Source organism: Lipophrys pholis (genome assembly GCF_963383615.2).
Source record: "Lipophrys pholis genome assembly, contig: SCAFFOLD_136, whole genome shotgun sequence".
Lineage (NCBI taxonomy): Eukaryota > Metazoa > Chordata > Actinopteri > Blenniiformes > Blenniidae > Lipophrys > Lipophrys pholis.
Window position 1 is genome coordinate 45,413 of NW_028291854.1, and position 16,712 is coordinate 62,124.

The 16,712-nt window shown below is 46.5% G+C and overlaps 1 protein-coding gene across 1 annotated transcript in view; it reads left to right on the forward strand.

The window, feature by feature from the left end:
- LOC308128428 (plakophilin-4-like) overlaps positions 1 to 10,059 on the forward strand; it is a 54,391-nt gene extending 44,332 nt beyond the window's left edge. Inside the window, exons 17-22 of the mRNA XM_080494123.1 lie at positions 419 to 611; positions 3,144 to 3,228; positions 4,761 to 4,878; positions 5,891 to 6,022; positions 6,362 to 6,435; positions 8,602 to 10,059. Of these exons, the coding sequence (XP_080350249.1) occupies positions 419 to 611; positions 3,144 to 3,228; positions 4,761 to 4,878; positions 5,891 to 6,022; positions 6,362 to 6,435; positions 8,602 to 8,865 (866 nt within the window). The 3' untranslated portion in view covers positions 8,866 to 10,059. The remainder of the gene's footprint in view (positions 1 to 418; positions 612 to 3,143; positions 3,229 to 4,760; positions 4,879 to 5,890; positions 6,023 to 6,361; positions 6,436 to 8,601) is intronic.
- The last annotated feature ends 6,653 nt before the right edge of the window (positions 10,060 to 16,712 follow it).

Below are 16,712 nucleotides of genomic sequence, written 5' to 3' on the forward strand. Positions count from 1 at the left end.
CAGAGTTGATCCTGAAGTTAATCCAGAAGCTAAAACCAGAGTTAATCCTGAAGTTAATCCAGAAGCTAAAACTAGAGTTGATCCTGAAGTTAATCCAGAAGCTAAAACTAGAGTTGATCCTGAAGTTAATCCAGAAGCTAAAACCAGAGTTGATCCTGAAGTTAATCCAGAAGCTAAAACTAGAGTTGATCCTGAAGTTAATCCAGAAGCTAAAACTAGAGTTGATCCTGAAATTAATCCAGAAGCTAAAACCAGAGTTGATCCTGAAGTTAATCCAGAAGCTAAAACCAGAGTTAATCCTGAAGTTAATCCAGAAGCTAAAACCAGAGTTAATCCTGAAGAGAAAACCCAGCGTGGTAGTACAGACCTCAGGTGATGCAGCAGTAAGAGAAAGTGGGTGTGGTCTTTGTCCTTACAGGGAAGTACGCCATGCGGGACCTGGTGACCCGGCTGCCCGGCGCCAGTCCTTCCGTTCTGTCGGACGACACCGTGGCCTCCGTCTGCTGCACCCTGCATGAGGTCACCAGCCGCAACATGGACAACGCCAAGGCCCTGGCCGACTGCGGCGGTATCCAGAAGCTGGTGGACATCAGCAAGGGACGGGGCAAGGGGTAAGGCCAGTAGGGCCTGGGTAAGGCCAGCCGTACCTGGGTAAGGCAGGCAGTTCCCGGGTAAGGCCAGTAGGGCGTGGGTAAGGCCAGCCGTACCTGGGTAAGGCAGGTAGTACCTGGGTAAGGCCAGCCATACCTGGGTAAGGCCAGCCATACCTGGGTAAGGCAGGCAGTTCCCGGGTAAGGCCAGTAGGGCCTGGGTAAGGCCAGCCGTACCTGGGTAAGGCAGGTAGTACCTGGGTAAGGCCAGCCATACCTGGGTAAGGCAGGTAGTACCTGGGTAAGGCCAGCCGTACCTGGGTAAGGCAGGTAGTACCTGGGTAAGGCCAGCCGTACCTGGGTAAGGCCAGCCATACCTGGGTAAGGCAGGCAGTTCCCGGGTAAGGCCAGTAGGGCCTGGGTAAGGCCAGCCGTACCTGGGTAAGGCAGGTAGTACCTGGGTAAGGCCAGCCGTACCTGGGTAAGGCAGGTAGTACCTGGGTAAGGCCAGTAGGGCCTGGGTAAGGCAGGTAGTACCTGGGTACAGGTAGTACCTGGGTAAGGCCAGTAGATATGGGGTAAGGATCAGTAGGGTAAGGACCAGTGTGACCAGTAGGGTCAGGGAAAGGCTAAGGACCAGGGACAGGGTAGGACCAGTAGGACCAGGGAAAGGCTAAGAACCAGGGAAAGGGTAGGACCAGTAGGATCAGGGACAGGGTAGGACCAGTAGGACCAGGGACAGGGTAGGACCAGTTGGATCAGGGACAGGGTAGGACCAGTAGGACCAGTAGGACCAGTTCTCAATCAATCAATCAACCAATCAATCAAATTTATTGTCACTGTACAAGTAGCCGCTGGGAGGAGGGGTGGGGTGGTGCAGCCAGCCACTGGAGGGGTGGGGTAGGGTGGGGGTGGTGCAGCCAGCCACTGGGGGGGTGGGGTAGGGTGGGGGGGTGCAGCCAGCCACTGGGGGGGTGGGGTAGCAGTACTGTTGCTTCTCTCCAGGAGAAATAGAAAAACAGTCCAGCCTTCAGCGTCGGGACGTCTCAGGGAATCTGAATGGACATCAGATTTGTTTTGGGTCAGGACGTCTTCGTCTGTCTCTCGTCCTCCAGTCTCTGGTCTCCATGCTGCTCCTAATCTGGGACCATTTTCTAGGGTTCCAGCAGAGCTCTGAGTTTCTCCACGTTGGTTTCCATTCCTCGTAAACGCTGAAGAGTCCCGTCCTGCGTCCTCTGAGTTGGTTTATCACATGAGTGTGAGGGTCCTGCTGTCCTGCTGTCCCTCAGGGACGATTGGCAGCCGTCCCAATCCCCCACACGGACCTCCAGCTGTCCCAGGAGTCCAGCATGTATCCAGCAGCAAACGTCCCATTGGGACATGTGGACTCTCCCTTGTCTGATCGTCTTGTCGTGACAATTTAGTGGATTGCATTGAGAGACCAGCTGATCAGTTCTGTGGTTCTGGTTCAGTTCGGATGTAAAGACAGGTTCTAGTTAGATTCTGACACGGGACAGACAAGACAGGAGCAGCAAGCAGGGAAGACGAGGGAGGACAGGAGAGAGAAGCAACCGTCTTCACTGAGTGTCGGAAGAAGAATTTCAGAAAATATAAATAAAGTATCAATAAAGTTTGATTTGATTTGAAGGACTAGAGACAGGACAGGCCCAGTAAAGCCCTGCTGGTTCTACTTGTTCCAGCTTGTGTGTGTCCCTAGTTGTTCCTGGTTGTTGTTCCTGGTTGTCCATGTTGTTCCTGGTTGTCCCTGTTTGTTCCTGGTTGTCCCTGGTTGTTCCTGGTTGTTGTTCCTGGTTGTTGTTCCTGGTTGTCCCTGTTTGTTCCTGGTTGTCCCTGTTTGTTCCTGGTTGTTGTTCCTGGTTGTCCATGTTGTTCCTGGTTGTCCCTGTTTGTTCCTGGTTGTCCCTGGTTGTTCCTGGTTGTTGTTGTTCCTGGTTGTTGTTCCTGGTTGTTGTTCCTGGTTGTCCCTGTTTGTTCCTGGTTGTCCCTGATTGTTCCTGGTTGTTCCTGGTTGTTGTTCCTGGTTGTTGTTCCTGGTTGTTGTTCCTGGTTGTCCCTGTTTGTTCCTGGTTGTCCCTGGTTGTTCCTGGTTGTCCCTGATTGTACCTGCTTGTTCCTGGTTGCCCCTGATTGTTCCTGATTGTCCCTGGTTGCCCCTGATTGTTCCTGGTTGTCCCTGGTTGCCCCTGATTGTTCCTGGTTGTCCCTGATTGTTCCTGATTGTCCCTGTTTGTTCCTGGTTGTCCCTGGTTGTTCCTGGTTGTCCCTGATTGTTCCTGGTTGCCCCTGATTGTTCCTGATTGTCCCTGGTTGCCCCTGATTGTTCCTGGTTGTCCCTGGTTGCCCCTGATTGTTCCTGGTTGTCCCTGATTGTTCCTGATTGTCCCTGTTTGTTCCTGGTTGTCCCTGGTTGTTCCTGGTTGTCCCTGATTGTTCCTGGTTGTCCCTGATTGTTCCTGGTTGTCCCTGGTTGCCCCTGATTGTCCCTGGTGGTCCCTGATTGTTCCATCATGCCTCCTTGTGTTCCTGGTCCAGGTTCTCCATGAAGGTGGTGAAGGCAGCAGCTCAGGTGTTGAACACCCTGTGGCAGTACAGAGACCTGAGGAGCCTGTACAAGCAGGTAGACACACACACACACACACACACACACACACACACACACACACACACACACACACACACACACACACACACACACACACACACACACACACACACACACACACACACACACACACACACACACACACACAGAGAACTCTGTCAAGTTCTAATTGAACTAAGTTCAGCTGAAATCAAATCTACAACTGAATTACTGAATGACCTCACTGTTTAACTCTCCGTCCCTCCGTCCCTCCGTCCCTCCGTCCCTCCGTCCCTCCGTTCATTCCTTCCTTCCTTCCTTCCTTCCTTCCTTCCTTCCTTCCTTCCTTCCTTCCTTCCTTCCTTCCTTCTTCACTTTCACTATGAATGTTCCACTGGAGACTGTTCCTGTGTGTTCCTGTGTGTTCCTGTGTGTTCCTGTGTGTTCCTGTGTGTTCCTGTGTGTTCCTGTGTGTTCTTCATGTTCTGTGACAGAACTAGAAGAAGTGGTTTCCTGAAGTAGTACCCAGCAGTACTCCTGTTCCTATAAAATGTTAAGGAATCAAATACTACTGCGTTCTGTCTACATCAACATTAAGATTGACTGCATTGGACCGTCAGAGAAGGCTCTGGGTTTATGTTAATAATTAATATAATTGGTCAATATGAACAGCAGTGGACAGGACATGTCTCTCTGTAATGTCTCTGGGACCATGTGAGGACCTCTGCTGGACCAGACTCAGACTTCATCCACAGAGGAAGTTCAGTTAGAATCTGAGGACAGAGTGAGGAAGAGACGCCTCCAACAGGAAGGGCTTCCTCATTGTCATAATGATGGTATGATAATACTAATGATGATGATAAGAGCAGCAAAATCATTATTATTATTATTATTATCATCATCATTATTATTATAATTAGTATCATCATCATTGTTATCATCATCATCATCATCATCATTATCATCATCATCATCATTGTTATCATCATCATCATTATCATCATCATCATCATCATCATCATCATTATTATTATAATTAGTATCATCATCATTGTTATCATCATCATCATCATTATAATTAGTATCATTATTATGATTATTATCATCATCATCATCATTATCATCATCATCATCATCATCATCATCATCATCATCATCATTATTATTATAATTAGTATCATCATCATTGTTATCATCATCATTATCATCATCATCATCATTGTTATCATCATCATCATCATCATCATTATTATAATTAGTATCATCATCATTGTTATCATCGTCATCATTGTTATCATCATCATCATCATCATCATCATCATTATCATCATCATCATCATTATCATCATCATCATCATCATCATTGTTATCATCATCATCATCATCATTATTATAATTAGTATCATTATTATTATTATCATCATCATCATCATTATTATCTTCATCATTATTTCACAGTAAAGTTCTTTGGCGCCACCTACAGTGGAAACATGAATAAATCATGAGGGACTGATATTTCCTGGGTTCATGTCAGAAGCGATGATGGAGGTGATTTTGCTCCTGAACAGGATGGATGGAACTACACCCACTTCATCACCCCCGTCTCCACCCTGGAGCGAGACCGCTACCGCTCACAGCCCACCCTGCCCACCAGTCCACTGCAGAGGTCCCCCGTCATTCAATCAGGTGAGGGGGTTTGGTCGGTCCAGCTGGGGTCGGTCCAGCTGGGGTCGGTCCAGCTGGGGTCGGTCCAGCTGGGGTCGGTCCAGCTGGGGTCAGTCCAGCTGTGGTCGGTCCAGCTGGGGTCAGTCCAGCTGTGGTCGGTCCAGCTGGGGTCGGTCCAGCTGGGGTCGGTCCAGCTGGGGTCAGTCCAGCTGTGGTCGGTCCAGCTGTGGTCGGTCCAGCTGGGGTCGGTCCAGCTGTGGTCGGTCCAGCTGTGGTCGGTCCAGCTGTGGTCGGTCCAGCTGGGGTCGGTCCAGCTGTGGTCGGTCCAGCTGGGGTCGGTCCAGCTGTGGTCGGTCCAGCTGGGGTCAGTCCAGCTGTGGTCGGTCCAGCTGGGGTCGGTCCAGCTGGGGTCAGTCCAGCTGGGGTCGGTCCAGCTGGGGTCGGTCCAGCTGGGGTCAGTCCAGCTGTGGTCGGTCCAGCTGGGGTCGGTCCAGCTGGGGTCGGTCCAGCTGGGGTCAGTCCAGCTGTGGTCGGTCCAGCTGTGGTCGGTCCAGCTGGGGTCGGTCCAGCTGTGGTCGGTCCAGCTGTGGTCAGTCCAGCTGTGGTCGGTCCAGCTGGGGTTGGTCCAGCTGGGGTCGGTCCAGCTGTGGTCAGTCCAGCTGTGGTCGGTCCAGCTGGGGTCGGTCCAGCTGTGGTCGGTCCAGCTGTGGTCGGTCCAGCTGGGGTCGGTCCAGCTGGGGTCGGTCCAGCTGTGGTCGGTCCAGCTGTGGTCGGTCCAGCTGTGGTCGGTCCAGCTGGGGTCGGTCCAGCTGGGGTCGGTCCAGCTGTGGTCGGTCCAGCTGGGGTCGGTCCAGCTGTGGTCGGTCCAGCTGGGGTCGGTCCAGCTGTGGTCGGTCCAGCTGGGGTCAGTCCAGCTGTGGTCGGTCCAGCTGTGGTCAGTCCAGCTGTGGTCGGTCCAGCTGTGGTCAGTCCAGCTACAACAGTCCAGATGTTTGCTTCCCTGAGCCGTAGGTGTTCTGGTTCCCTCCTGCAGGGGGCAGCGCCACGTCGTCGCCGGCGATGCTCGGGTTCAGAAGACATAGTTCCAACTACCAGCGGGCGCAGTCGTCTCTGCAGCTGGACTCGTATTACGGAGACGACAGTTTCCTGAAACGCCAGTTCACAGGTTTCTATTGTTTCTATTAAAACCCATCAGGGGGCTGTAGTCAGGTTTCTACTGTTTCTATTAAAACCCATCAGGGGGCTGTAGTCAGGTTTCTATTGTTTCTATTAAAACCCATCAGGGGGCTGTAGCCAGGTTTCTATTGTTTCTATTAAAACCCATCAGGGGGCTGTAGCCAGGTTTCTATTGTTTCTATTCAAACCCATCAGGGGGCTGTAGTCAGGTTTCTATTGTTTCTATTAAAACCCATCAGGGGGCTGTAGTCAGGTTTCTATTGTTTCTATTAAAACCCATCAGGGGGCTGTAGTCAGGTTTCTATTGTTTCTGATTATTTCCCTTCAGGGTCTGAGAAGAAAACTCCGTATTTCATCAGGACGTATTCGTCTCAGTCGGGAGAAGATCTGAGACGGTCTCAGGTGAGAGGACATATTGATCCTTGATGGACGGTCTGATCCAGGTGTCTTTACCTTCATTGTCCAGTGATTGTGTTTGGGGAGAGTTTCATTATTATTATACTTGTTATTATTATTATTATTATTATTATTATTATTATTATTATTATTATTATTATTATTATTATTATTGTTGTTGTTGTTGTTGTTGTGACTGACATCCTGGTTGTTTTTGTTATGATTGTCATTCTGGTTGTTGTTGTTGTGATTGTCATTCTGGTTGTTGTTGTTATGATTGTCATTCTGGTTGTTGTTGTTGTGATTGTCATTCTGGTTGTTGTTGTTGTGATTGTCATTCTGGTTGTTGTTGTTATGATTGTCATTCTGGTTGTTGTTGTTGTGATTGTCATTCTGGTTGTTGTTGTTTTGATTGTCATTCTGGTTGTTGTTGTTGTTATGATTGTCATTCTGGTTGTTGTTGTTGTGATTGTCATTCTGATAGTCATTCTGGTTGTTGTTGTTGTGATTGTCATTCTGATTGTCATTCTGGTTGTTGTTGTTGTTGTTATGATTGTCATTCTGGTTGTTGTTGTTGGTTTTGATTGTCATTCTGGTTGTTGTTGTTATGATTGTCATTCTGGTTGTTGTTGTTTTGATTGTCATTCTGGTTGTTGTTGTTGTTATGATTGTCATTCTGGTTGTTGTTGTTTTGATTGTCATTCTGGTTGTTGTTGTTGTTATGTCATTCTGGTTGTTGTTGTTGTGATTGTCATTGTCATTCTGGTTGTTGTTGTTGTGATTGTCATTCTGATTGTCATTCTGGTTGTTGTTGGTTTTGATTGTCATTCTGGTTGTTGTTGTTATGATTGTCATTCTGGTTGTTGTTGTTGTGATTGTCATTCTGGTTGTTGTTGTTGTGATTGTCATTCTGGTTGTTGTTGTTATGATTGTCATTCTGGTTGTTGTTGTTGTGATTGTCATTCTGGTTGTTGTTGTTGTTGTGATTGTCATTCTGGTTGTTGTTGTTATGATTGTCATTCTGGTTGTTGTTGTTGTGATTGTCATTCTGGTTGTTGTTGTTATGATTGTCATTCTGGTTGTTGTTGTTTTGATTGTCATTCTGGTTGTTGTTGTTGTTATGATTGTCATTCTGGTTGTTGTTGTTGTGATTGTCATTCTGGTTGTTGTTGTTGTGATTGTCATTCTGATAGTCATTCTGGTTGTTGTTGTTGTGATTGTCATTCTGATTGTCATTCTGGTTGTTGTTGTTATGATTGTCATTCTGGTTGTTGTTGTTGGTTATGATTGTCATTCTGGTTGTTGTTATGATTGTCATTCTGGTTGTTGTTGTTTTGATTGTCATTCTGGTTGTTGTTGTTGTTATGATTGTCATTCTGGTTGTTGTTGTTATGATTGTCATTCTGGTTGTTGTTGTTTTGATTGTCATTCTGGTTGTTGTTGTTGTTATGTCATTCTGGTTGTTGTTGTGATTGTCATTCTGGTTGTTGTTGTTGTGATTGTCATTCTGATTGTCATTCTGGTTGTTGTTGTTATGATTGTCATTCTGGTTGTTGTTGTTGGTTTTGATTGTCATTCTGGTTGTTGTTGTTATGATTGTCATTCTGATTGTTGTTGTTGTGATTGTCATTCTGGTTGTTGTTGTTATGATTGTCATTCTGGATGTTGTTGTTATGATTGTCATTCTGGTTGTTGTTGTTGGTTTTGATTGTCATTCTGGTTGTTGTTGTTATGATTGTCATTCTGGATGTTGTTGTTATGATTGTCATTCTGGATGTTGTTGTTATGATTGTCATTCTGATTGTTGTTGTTTTTGTTATGATTGTCGTTCTGGTTGTTGCTGTTGTTGTTGTTGTTATGATTGTCATTCTGATTGTTGTTGTTTTGATTGTCATTCTGATTGTTGTGATTGTTATTCTTATTGTTGTTGTTTTTGTTGTTATGATTGTCATTCTGATGGTTGTTGTTGTTGTTATGATTGTCATTCTGGTTGTTGTTGTTGTTATGATTGTCATTCTGATGGTTGTTGTTGTTGTTGTTGTTATGATTGTCATTCTGGTTGTTGTTGTTATGATTGTCATTCTGATTGTTGTTGTTATGATTGTCATTCTGGTTGTTGTTGTTGTTGTTATGATTGTCATTCTGATTGTTGTTGTTGTTGTTGTGCCTCAGCACCCGGAGCCGTTCTACGACGAGCCCGACAGGAAGCACTACAACAGCTACAGGATGTTCCTGTCGTCGCCTCAAGGCTTCGGCGAGGAGCCGTACGAGGACGAGGCGCTGCACCTCACCCCCCCCTCCCCCTCCCCGGACGCCTACGCCAGCCAATCACTGCCCTTCAAGGCCAACACCAACTATGTGGACTTCTACTCCACCACCAGGAGGCCCTCCACCCGGGCCAGCAAGTTCAGTGGCTCCCCCGACTCCTGGGTGTAGGCGGGCTCCACCTGGACTCCACCTGGACTCCACCCGGACTCCACCTGGGCTCCACACAGACTCCACCTGGGCTCCACCCGGGCTCCACCCAGACTCCACCCAGACTCCACCCGGACTCCACCCAGACTCCACCCGGACTCCACCTGGACTCCACCCGGACTCCACCTGGGCTCCACACAGACTCCACCTGGGCTCCACCCGGGCTCCACACAGACTCCACCCGGACTCCACCCAGACTCCACCCGGACTCCACCCGGACTCCACCTGCGTTTAGCCGTGCGCTGTATGCTTGTGTGAGAGCTGCAGGAAGCATGTGAATGTCTACTGTGTGTGTGTGTGTGTGTGTGTGTGTGTGTGTGTGTGTGTGTGTGTGTGTGTGTGTGTGTGTGTGTGTGTGTGTGTGTGTGTGTGTGTGTGTGTGTGTGTGTGTACATCAGTGTTTGTTGTTTCTCAGTTTTCCACTAAAGTCAGAAGGACAAAAACATCAAACTCAGATTTGAACTGAAGCTTCATTCAAACAACTAAAGTATTTATGAAGTTTTACTCCTTGAACAAAACAGGTTTGACAGATTGAGTACACAGTATTGTAGTATTTTCCAGTTAAACTCTGGATGTTTGCAGCCGTAAACTTTGTTTCTTCACTTTGCTGTTTTTTCTCAGCAGTCAAACTGCAGTTGTACAACATCCAGTATTACCTGTAATACTTGATACAGAGTAATACCACAGAGTAATACCAGAGAACAATACCAGTGAGTATTACTAGTGAGTAATACCAGTGAGTGTTATCAGTACTACCAGAGAGTACTACCAGTATTACCAGAGTACTACCAAAAAGTACTACTAGAGAGTAATATCAGTATTACCAGAGAGTACTACCAGTATAACAGTACTACCAGAGCAGCACCATGGACTCTGGGTTGGTGAACAGGAGTTACACTAACTGGAACTGTCATGTTGCCTAAAGTGCAGTATATCATCAAGTATGTGAAAAACTATGTGAAATCTCTTTGTACAGATTGAAGCGTCCTGTTATATTGTTGTACTCAGTATGTAGACTTTCTATGTGATGGTGTGAAGAACAGTTTTCTATGATTTATGAACCCAACCTCCCATCATGCATCAGTCTGTTCTGTCCACCATCAATGTTACACAGGAAGTATTAATGTATAGGATTAAAGAGTATATCCTGAGGAGACGTCGCAGTGTGTGTGCAACTCATTCCAAGGAGGACATGGCGGTAAATACACATTAGTTTAGAGTCTGTACTTTAAATTTTACTGTTTGTACTTTATAGTTTAGAGTTAATACTTTAGAAAGTTTAGAGTTTGTACTTTAGAGTTTACAGTTTATAATTTATCGTTTAGAGTTAATAGTTCAGAAATTTTTGAGTTTTTACTTTAGAGTTTGTATTTTAGAGTTTAGAGTTGTACTGTAGAGTTTAGAGTTTGTACTTTAAAGTTTGAACTTTAAAGTTTAGAGTTTGTACTTTAGAGTATAGAGTTTGTACTTTAGAGTTTGTACTGTAGAGTTTAGAGTTTGTATTTTACAGTTTAGAGTTTGTACTGTAGAGTATAGAGTCAATACTTTAGAGTTTGTATTTTAGAGTATAGAGTTTGTACTTTAGAGTTTGTACTGTAGAGTTTAGAGTTTGTATTTTACAGTTTAGAGTTTGTACTGTAGAGTATAGAGTCAATACTTTAGAGTTTGTACTTTAGAGTATAGAGTTAATACTTTAGAGTTTGTTCTTTAGAGTTTGGTCTTAAGAGTTTGTACTTTAGAGTTTGTATTTTAGAGTTTAGCGTTTGTACTGTAGAGTATAGAGTCAATACTTTAGAGTTTGAACTTTAGAGTTTGTATTTTCGAGTTTAGAGTTGTACTGTAGAGTTTAGAGTTTGTACTTTAAAGTTTGAACTTTAAAGTTTAGAATTTGTACTTTAGAGTTTAGAGTTTGTACTTTAGAGTTGTACTGTAGAGTTTAGAGTTTGTACTTTAAAGTTTGAACTTTAAAGTTTAGAGTTTGTACTGTAGAGTATAGAGTCAATACTTTAGAGTTTGTACTGTAGAGTATAGAGTTAATACTTTAGAGTTTGTTCTTTAGAGTTTAGAGTTTGTGCTTAAGAGTTTGTATTTTAGAGTTTAGCGTTTGTACTGTAGAGTATAGCGTCAATAATTTAGAGTTTGTACTGTAGAGTATAGAGTCAATACTTTAGAGTTTGTACTTTAGAGTATAGAGTTAATACTTTAGAGTTTGTTCTTTAGATTTTAGAGTTTGTATTTTAGAGTTTAGAGTTTGTACTTTAGAGTATAGAGTCAATACATTAGATTTTGTACTTTAGAGTATAGAGTTAATACTTTAGAGTTTGTTCTTTAGATTTTAGAGTTTGTATTTTAGAGTTTAGAGTTTGTACTTTAGAGTATAGAGTCAATACATTAGATTTTGTACTTTAGAGTATAGAGTTAATACTTTAGAGTTTGTTCTTTAGATTTTAGAGTTTGTATTTTAGAGTTTAGAGTTTGTACTGTAGAGTATAGAGTCAATACATTAGATTTTGTACTTTAGAGTATAGAGTTAATACTTTAGAGTTTGTTCTTTAGATTTTAGAGTTTGTATTTTAGAGTTTAGAGTTTGTACTGTAGAGTATAGAGTCAATACTTTAGAGTTTGTACTTTAGAGTATAGAGTTAATACTTTAGAGTTTGTTCTTTAGAGTTTGGTCTTAAGAGTTTGTACTTTAGAGTTTGTATTTTAGAGTTTAGCGTTTGTACTGTAGAGTATAGAGTCAATACTTTAGAGTTTGAACTTTAGAGTTTGTATTTTCGAGTTTAGAGTTGTACTGTAGAGTTTAGAGTTTGTACTTTAAAGTTTGAACTTTAAAGTTTAGAATTTGTACTTTAGAGTTTAGAGTTTGTACTTTAGAGTTGTACTGTAGAGTTTAGAGTTTGTACTTTAAAGTTTGAACTTTAAAGTTTAGAGTTTGTACTGTAGAGTATAGAGTTAATACTTTAGAGTTTGTTCTTTAGAGTTTAGAGTTTGTGCTTAAGAGTTTGTATTTTAGAGTTTAGCGTTTGTACTGTAGAGTATAGCGTCAATAATTTAGAGTTTGTACTGTAGAGTATAGAGTCAATACTTTAGAGTTTGTACTTTAGAGTATAGAGTTAATACTTTAGAGTTTGTTCTTTAGATTTTAGAGTTTGTATTTTAGAGTTTAGAGTTTGTACTTTAGAGTATAGAGTCAATACATTAGATTTTGTACTTTAGAGTATAGAGTTAATACTTTAGAGTTTGTTCTTTAGATTTTAGAGTTTGTATTTTAGAGTTTAGAGTTTGTACTTTAGAGTATAGAGTCAATACATTAGATTTTGTACTTTAGAGTATAGAGTTAATACTTTAGAGTTTGTTCTTTAGATTTTAGAGTTTGTATTTTAGAGTTTAGAGTTTGTACTGTAGAGTATAGAGTCAATACATTAGATTTTGTACTTTAGAGTATAGAGTCAATACTTTATTAGTTACTTTTCCTTCATCTTCGCCTTCTGAGTTGAACATTCATCACTAATGTGAGCTCTCCTCCAGAGGGCGCCAGAGAGCTTCAGGAAGACCCAGGAAGTGTTTCTCTGAAGTAAAGTCATCGTAAAGGAAGCAGAAGAAGTTTTGGTTTATCTCCTGAGGATCAAACTAGAGCAGAAACAATATTCTATGATATGAAAAACATTGTTTCAAGCAGTGAAGCTCCACTTCCTGTCACTTCCTGTCACTTCCTGTCACTTCCTACAGTCTGAGGAAACAAGTCCCCGGGCTCCTGTCAGGTTAAAGTCTTCACTTCGAGAGAGGATTCAAGATGGCGGAGTGGGTGGAGGCTGGTGAGAATCCATTGTGGTGAACCTCCACTGGTGAACCTTGTTGGTGAAAAGCTGCAGAAAGGAGCTTTGATTGTCTTGGTATTGTAAACTACAGTCTGGGTGATCAACCTGTGGCTGCTCCACCCGTGTGGGAGGACCAGGTGGAGGGAGCTGGAACCTCTAACCCTTCCTGGAGTACACCAGTCTAAAGCCCTGAAGCGAAGACGCTGAAGGGAAGCGAGCAACAACAGGAGGAGGAAAATATCAATGCTGCTCTTTTCCACACATCTCAGGTAACGACTGATAAGATGGATGAAGACACTGAACTGCTGGACAGTTTGGACAGACGTGTCCCGAGGGCTGTGGACCGTCTGCGAGACGCTGTGGACGCTGTGGACGCTGTGGACGCTGTGCACCGACTGGGGAAGAGAAACACTGCGACTTCAGCAAACCATCCAGTTCAGGTTGAGGGTGGTGCAGGACCAAGTGTGGTGGAGGCTGGCTCCAAGCTGTGGCCCCTGGTGGTGGAGGCTGGTGGTGGAGGCTGGTGGTGGAGGCTGGCTCCAAGCTGTGGCCCCTGGTGGTGGAGGCTGGCTCCAAGTTGTGGCTCCAAGCTGTGGCCCCTGGCCCTGGTGGTGGAGGCTGGCTCCAAGATGTGGCCCCTGGTGGTGGAGGCTGGTGGTGGAGGCTGGCTCCAAGCTGTGGCCCCTGGTGGTGGAGGCTGGTGGTGGAGGCTGGCTCCAAGATGTGGCCCCTGGTGGTGGAGGCTGGTGGTAGAGGCTGGCTCCAAGCTGTGGCCCCTGGTGGTGGAGGCTGGTGGTGGAGGCTGGCTCCAAGCTGTGGCCCCTGGCCCTGGTGGTGGAGGCTGGCTCCACGCTGTGGCCCCTGGCCCTGGTGGTGGAGGCTGGTGGTGGAGGCTGGCTCCAAGCTGTGGCCCCTGGCCCTGGTGGTGGAGGCTGGCTCCACGCTGTGGCCCCTGGCCCTGGTGGTGGTGGCTGGTGGTAGAGGCTGGCTCCACGCTGTGGCCCCTGGCCCTGGTGGTGGTGGCTGGTGGTGGAGGCTGGCTCCAAGCTGTGGCCCCTGGCCCTGGTGGTGGAGGCTGGTGGTGGAGGCTGGCTCCAAGCTGTGGCCCCTGGCCCTGGTGGTGGAGGCTGGTGGTGGAGGCTGGCTCCACGCTGTGGCCCCTGGCCCTGGTGGTGGTGGCTGGTGGTGGAGGCTCTACAACTAATATAACTAATATAAACCAGTTGATATGAGGAAATAAGTGAATATTAATGAGCTACTGGGAGGCAATGTGACGTAGTTCCTGGTGTTCGGGCCTCCCAGTGAGAAGGTGGTGCCTTTCTATCCAGCACAGGGTCTTTCTGTGTGGAGTCTGCATGTTCTCCCTGTGTGAGCCTGGCTTTTCTCCCACATGCCTAAAACCTCCCCCGGGGCCCCTGAGTCCCAGGGCCCCTGAACCCCTGAGCCTCTGAACCCCGGGGCCCCTGAGTCCCAGGGCCCCTGAACCCCGGGGCCCCTGAGTCCCAGGGCCCCTGAGCCCCTGAACCCCGGGGCCCCTGAACCCCTGAGCCCCTGAACCCCGGGGCCCCTGAACCCCTGAGCCTCTGAACCCCGGGGCCCCTGAGTCCCAGGGCCCGTGAGCCCCTGAACCCCGGGGCCCCTGAGTCCCAGGGCCCGTGAGCCCCTGAACCCCGGGGCCCCTGAGTCCCAGGGCCCCTGAGCCCCTGGGCCCCTGAGCCCCGGGGCCCCTGAGCCCCTGAGCCCTGGGGCCCCTGAGCCCCGGGGCCCCTGAGCCCTGGGGCCCCTGAGTCCCAGGGCCCCTGAGCCTCTGAACCCCGGGGCCCTGAGTCCCAGGGCCCCTGAACCCCGGGGCCCCTGAGCCCCTGAGCCCCTGAGCCCTGGGGCCCCTGAGCCCTGGGGCCCCTGAGCCCCGGGGCCCCTGAGCCCCTGAGCCAGACACCACTGCATTTCATGTGACTGAAGACTTTCCCTACTCAGTCTGGTTGATCAGTCAGTCACACTTCCAACAGCTGTGTGAACCTAAAGAACTTCCTTTGTTGCTCAGGGACTGAAAACATGATTTAAAGTTCTGTGACTCAAAGAAAATCTACAATAAGAAATCAGTCAATAAAGATTCATTACGTTTCTGTTCTATGCTACAAAGTGCACTTCTAGCTTTAGAAGAAGAGGCAATGTGATCATTTTGGTGCGTTTCCGTGATATACTACAAGTTTAAATGGTGTCTGGCTCCTAGCACGAGCTGGGTGTTTTATTAACTACTTCTAGAATCGTCTTTCTTCGTTTTATTGACCCTCTCATTGATATTCAGGGTTCTGCTCGGTAGTCTCGTTGCTGGGTTCTCTCGCGAGATTTGGTCACGCCGGTAGGTCTGGCTCAGGGTTGCCAGGTCCGTTGTTTTCCGGCAGATTAGGACTTTAGCAGAGGAACGATATGATTGATATCTGAGTGAAGGGGGTCTTCTGGTTAGTTTATGGGACGTTCGTATATAATCTAATACGAGTCGAGCAATGTGTGATGCTGTGTGAAAGAGAATAAAGGAGAAAATGATCCAATCTTCACAGTGAAAGAATCTGCCCTGGCTGACCAGAGGCAGAGCTTCCCGGAAGTGAATGAAAAGGCTTCTTTTCAAAGCTCTCTGGGTTCTTGTAACGCCGAACGTGTCGGGAGCGTCTGGAGACAAATGTTTGATTCTTCTCCGACACCGAAAGGCCCAGATCTCTGCCCGGAGGAGTGTGTGCCGCAGCGCCACACTCGCTCTGGTTCCGTGTAGAATCAGCGGACCTGGCAACCCGCAGTCCGCTCAGCCTCAGTCCAGCAGTGTCAGCTGGAGGAAGATCCGCGCTAAAGTGCACTTTTCTGCTGCCAGCGGCCTTTTCCGCTGCGCCGCCGCGCCGCCGGGACTTCTGCGTGTTGACGGTCAGTCACAGTGTGAACGGCGGCGGAAGAGAGCCGCGACGAGCCGCGACAAGTTTGTTTACTGTGTGTGTGTGTGTGTGTGTGTGTGTGTGTGTGTGTGTGTGTGTGTGTGTGTGTGTGTGTGTGTGTGTGTGTGTGTGTGTGTGTGTGTGTGTGTGTGTGTGTGAGAGGTTTCGTGGTGGGAGTGAAGGTCAGCTGCACATTGATGCAGGAGAGATGATGATGATGATGCTATAGAGGAGGAAGAGGAAGATGAGTAGAACCTGGTGTTATCAGACCTCTATCTTCATCCATCCATCATCTGTTTATAACATTAAACAGTCGAAACCATGGAAGTAAAAGCAGCAGGTGACAGGAAGTAAAAGCAACAGGTGACAGGAAGTAAAAGCAGCAGGTGACAGGAAGTAAAAGCAGCAGGTGACAGGAAGTAAAAGCCAGAGATGACAGGAAGTAAAAGCAGCAGGTGACAGGAAGTAAAAGCCAGAGTTGATAGGAAGTAAAAGCAGCAGGTGACAGGAAGTAAAAGCCAGAGTTGATAGGAAGTAAAAGCAGCAGGTGACAGGAAGTAAAAGCAGCAGATGACAGGAAGTAAAAGCCAGAGATGATAGGAAGTAAAAGCAACAGGTGACAGGAAGTAAAAGCAACAGGTGACAGGAAGTAAAAGCCAGAGTTGATAGGAAGTAAAAGCAGCAGGTGACAGGAAGTAAAAGCAGCAGATGACAGGAAGTAAAAGCCAGAGATGATAGGAAGTAAAAGCAACAGGTGACAGGAAGTAAAAGCAGCAGATGACAGGAAGTAAAAGCCAGAGATGATAGGAAGTAAAAGCAACAGGTGACAGGAAGTAAAAGCAGCAGGTGACAGGAAGTAAAAGCAGCAGATGACAGGAAGTAAAAGCCAGAGATGATAGGAAGTAAAAGCAACAGGTGACAGGAAGTAAAAGCAGCAGGTGACAGGAAGTAAAAGCAGCAGATGACAGGAAGTAAAAGCAGCAGGTGACAAGAAGTAAAAGCAGCAGATGACAGGAAGTAAAAGCCAGAGATGATAGGAAGTAAAAGCAACAGGTGACAGGAA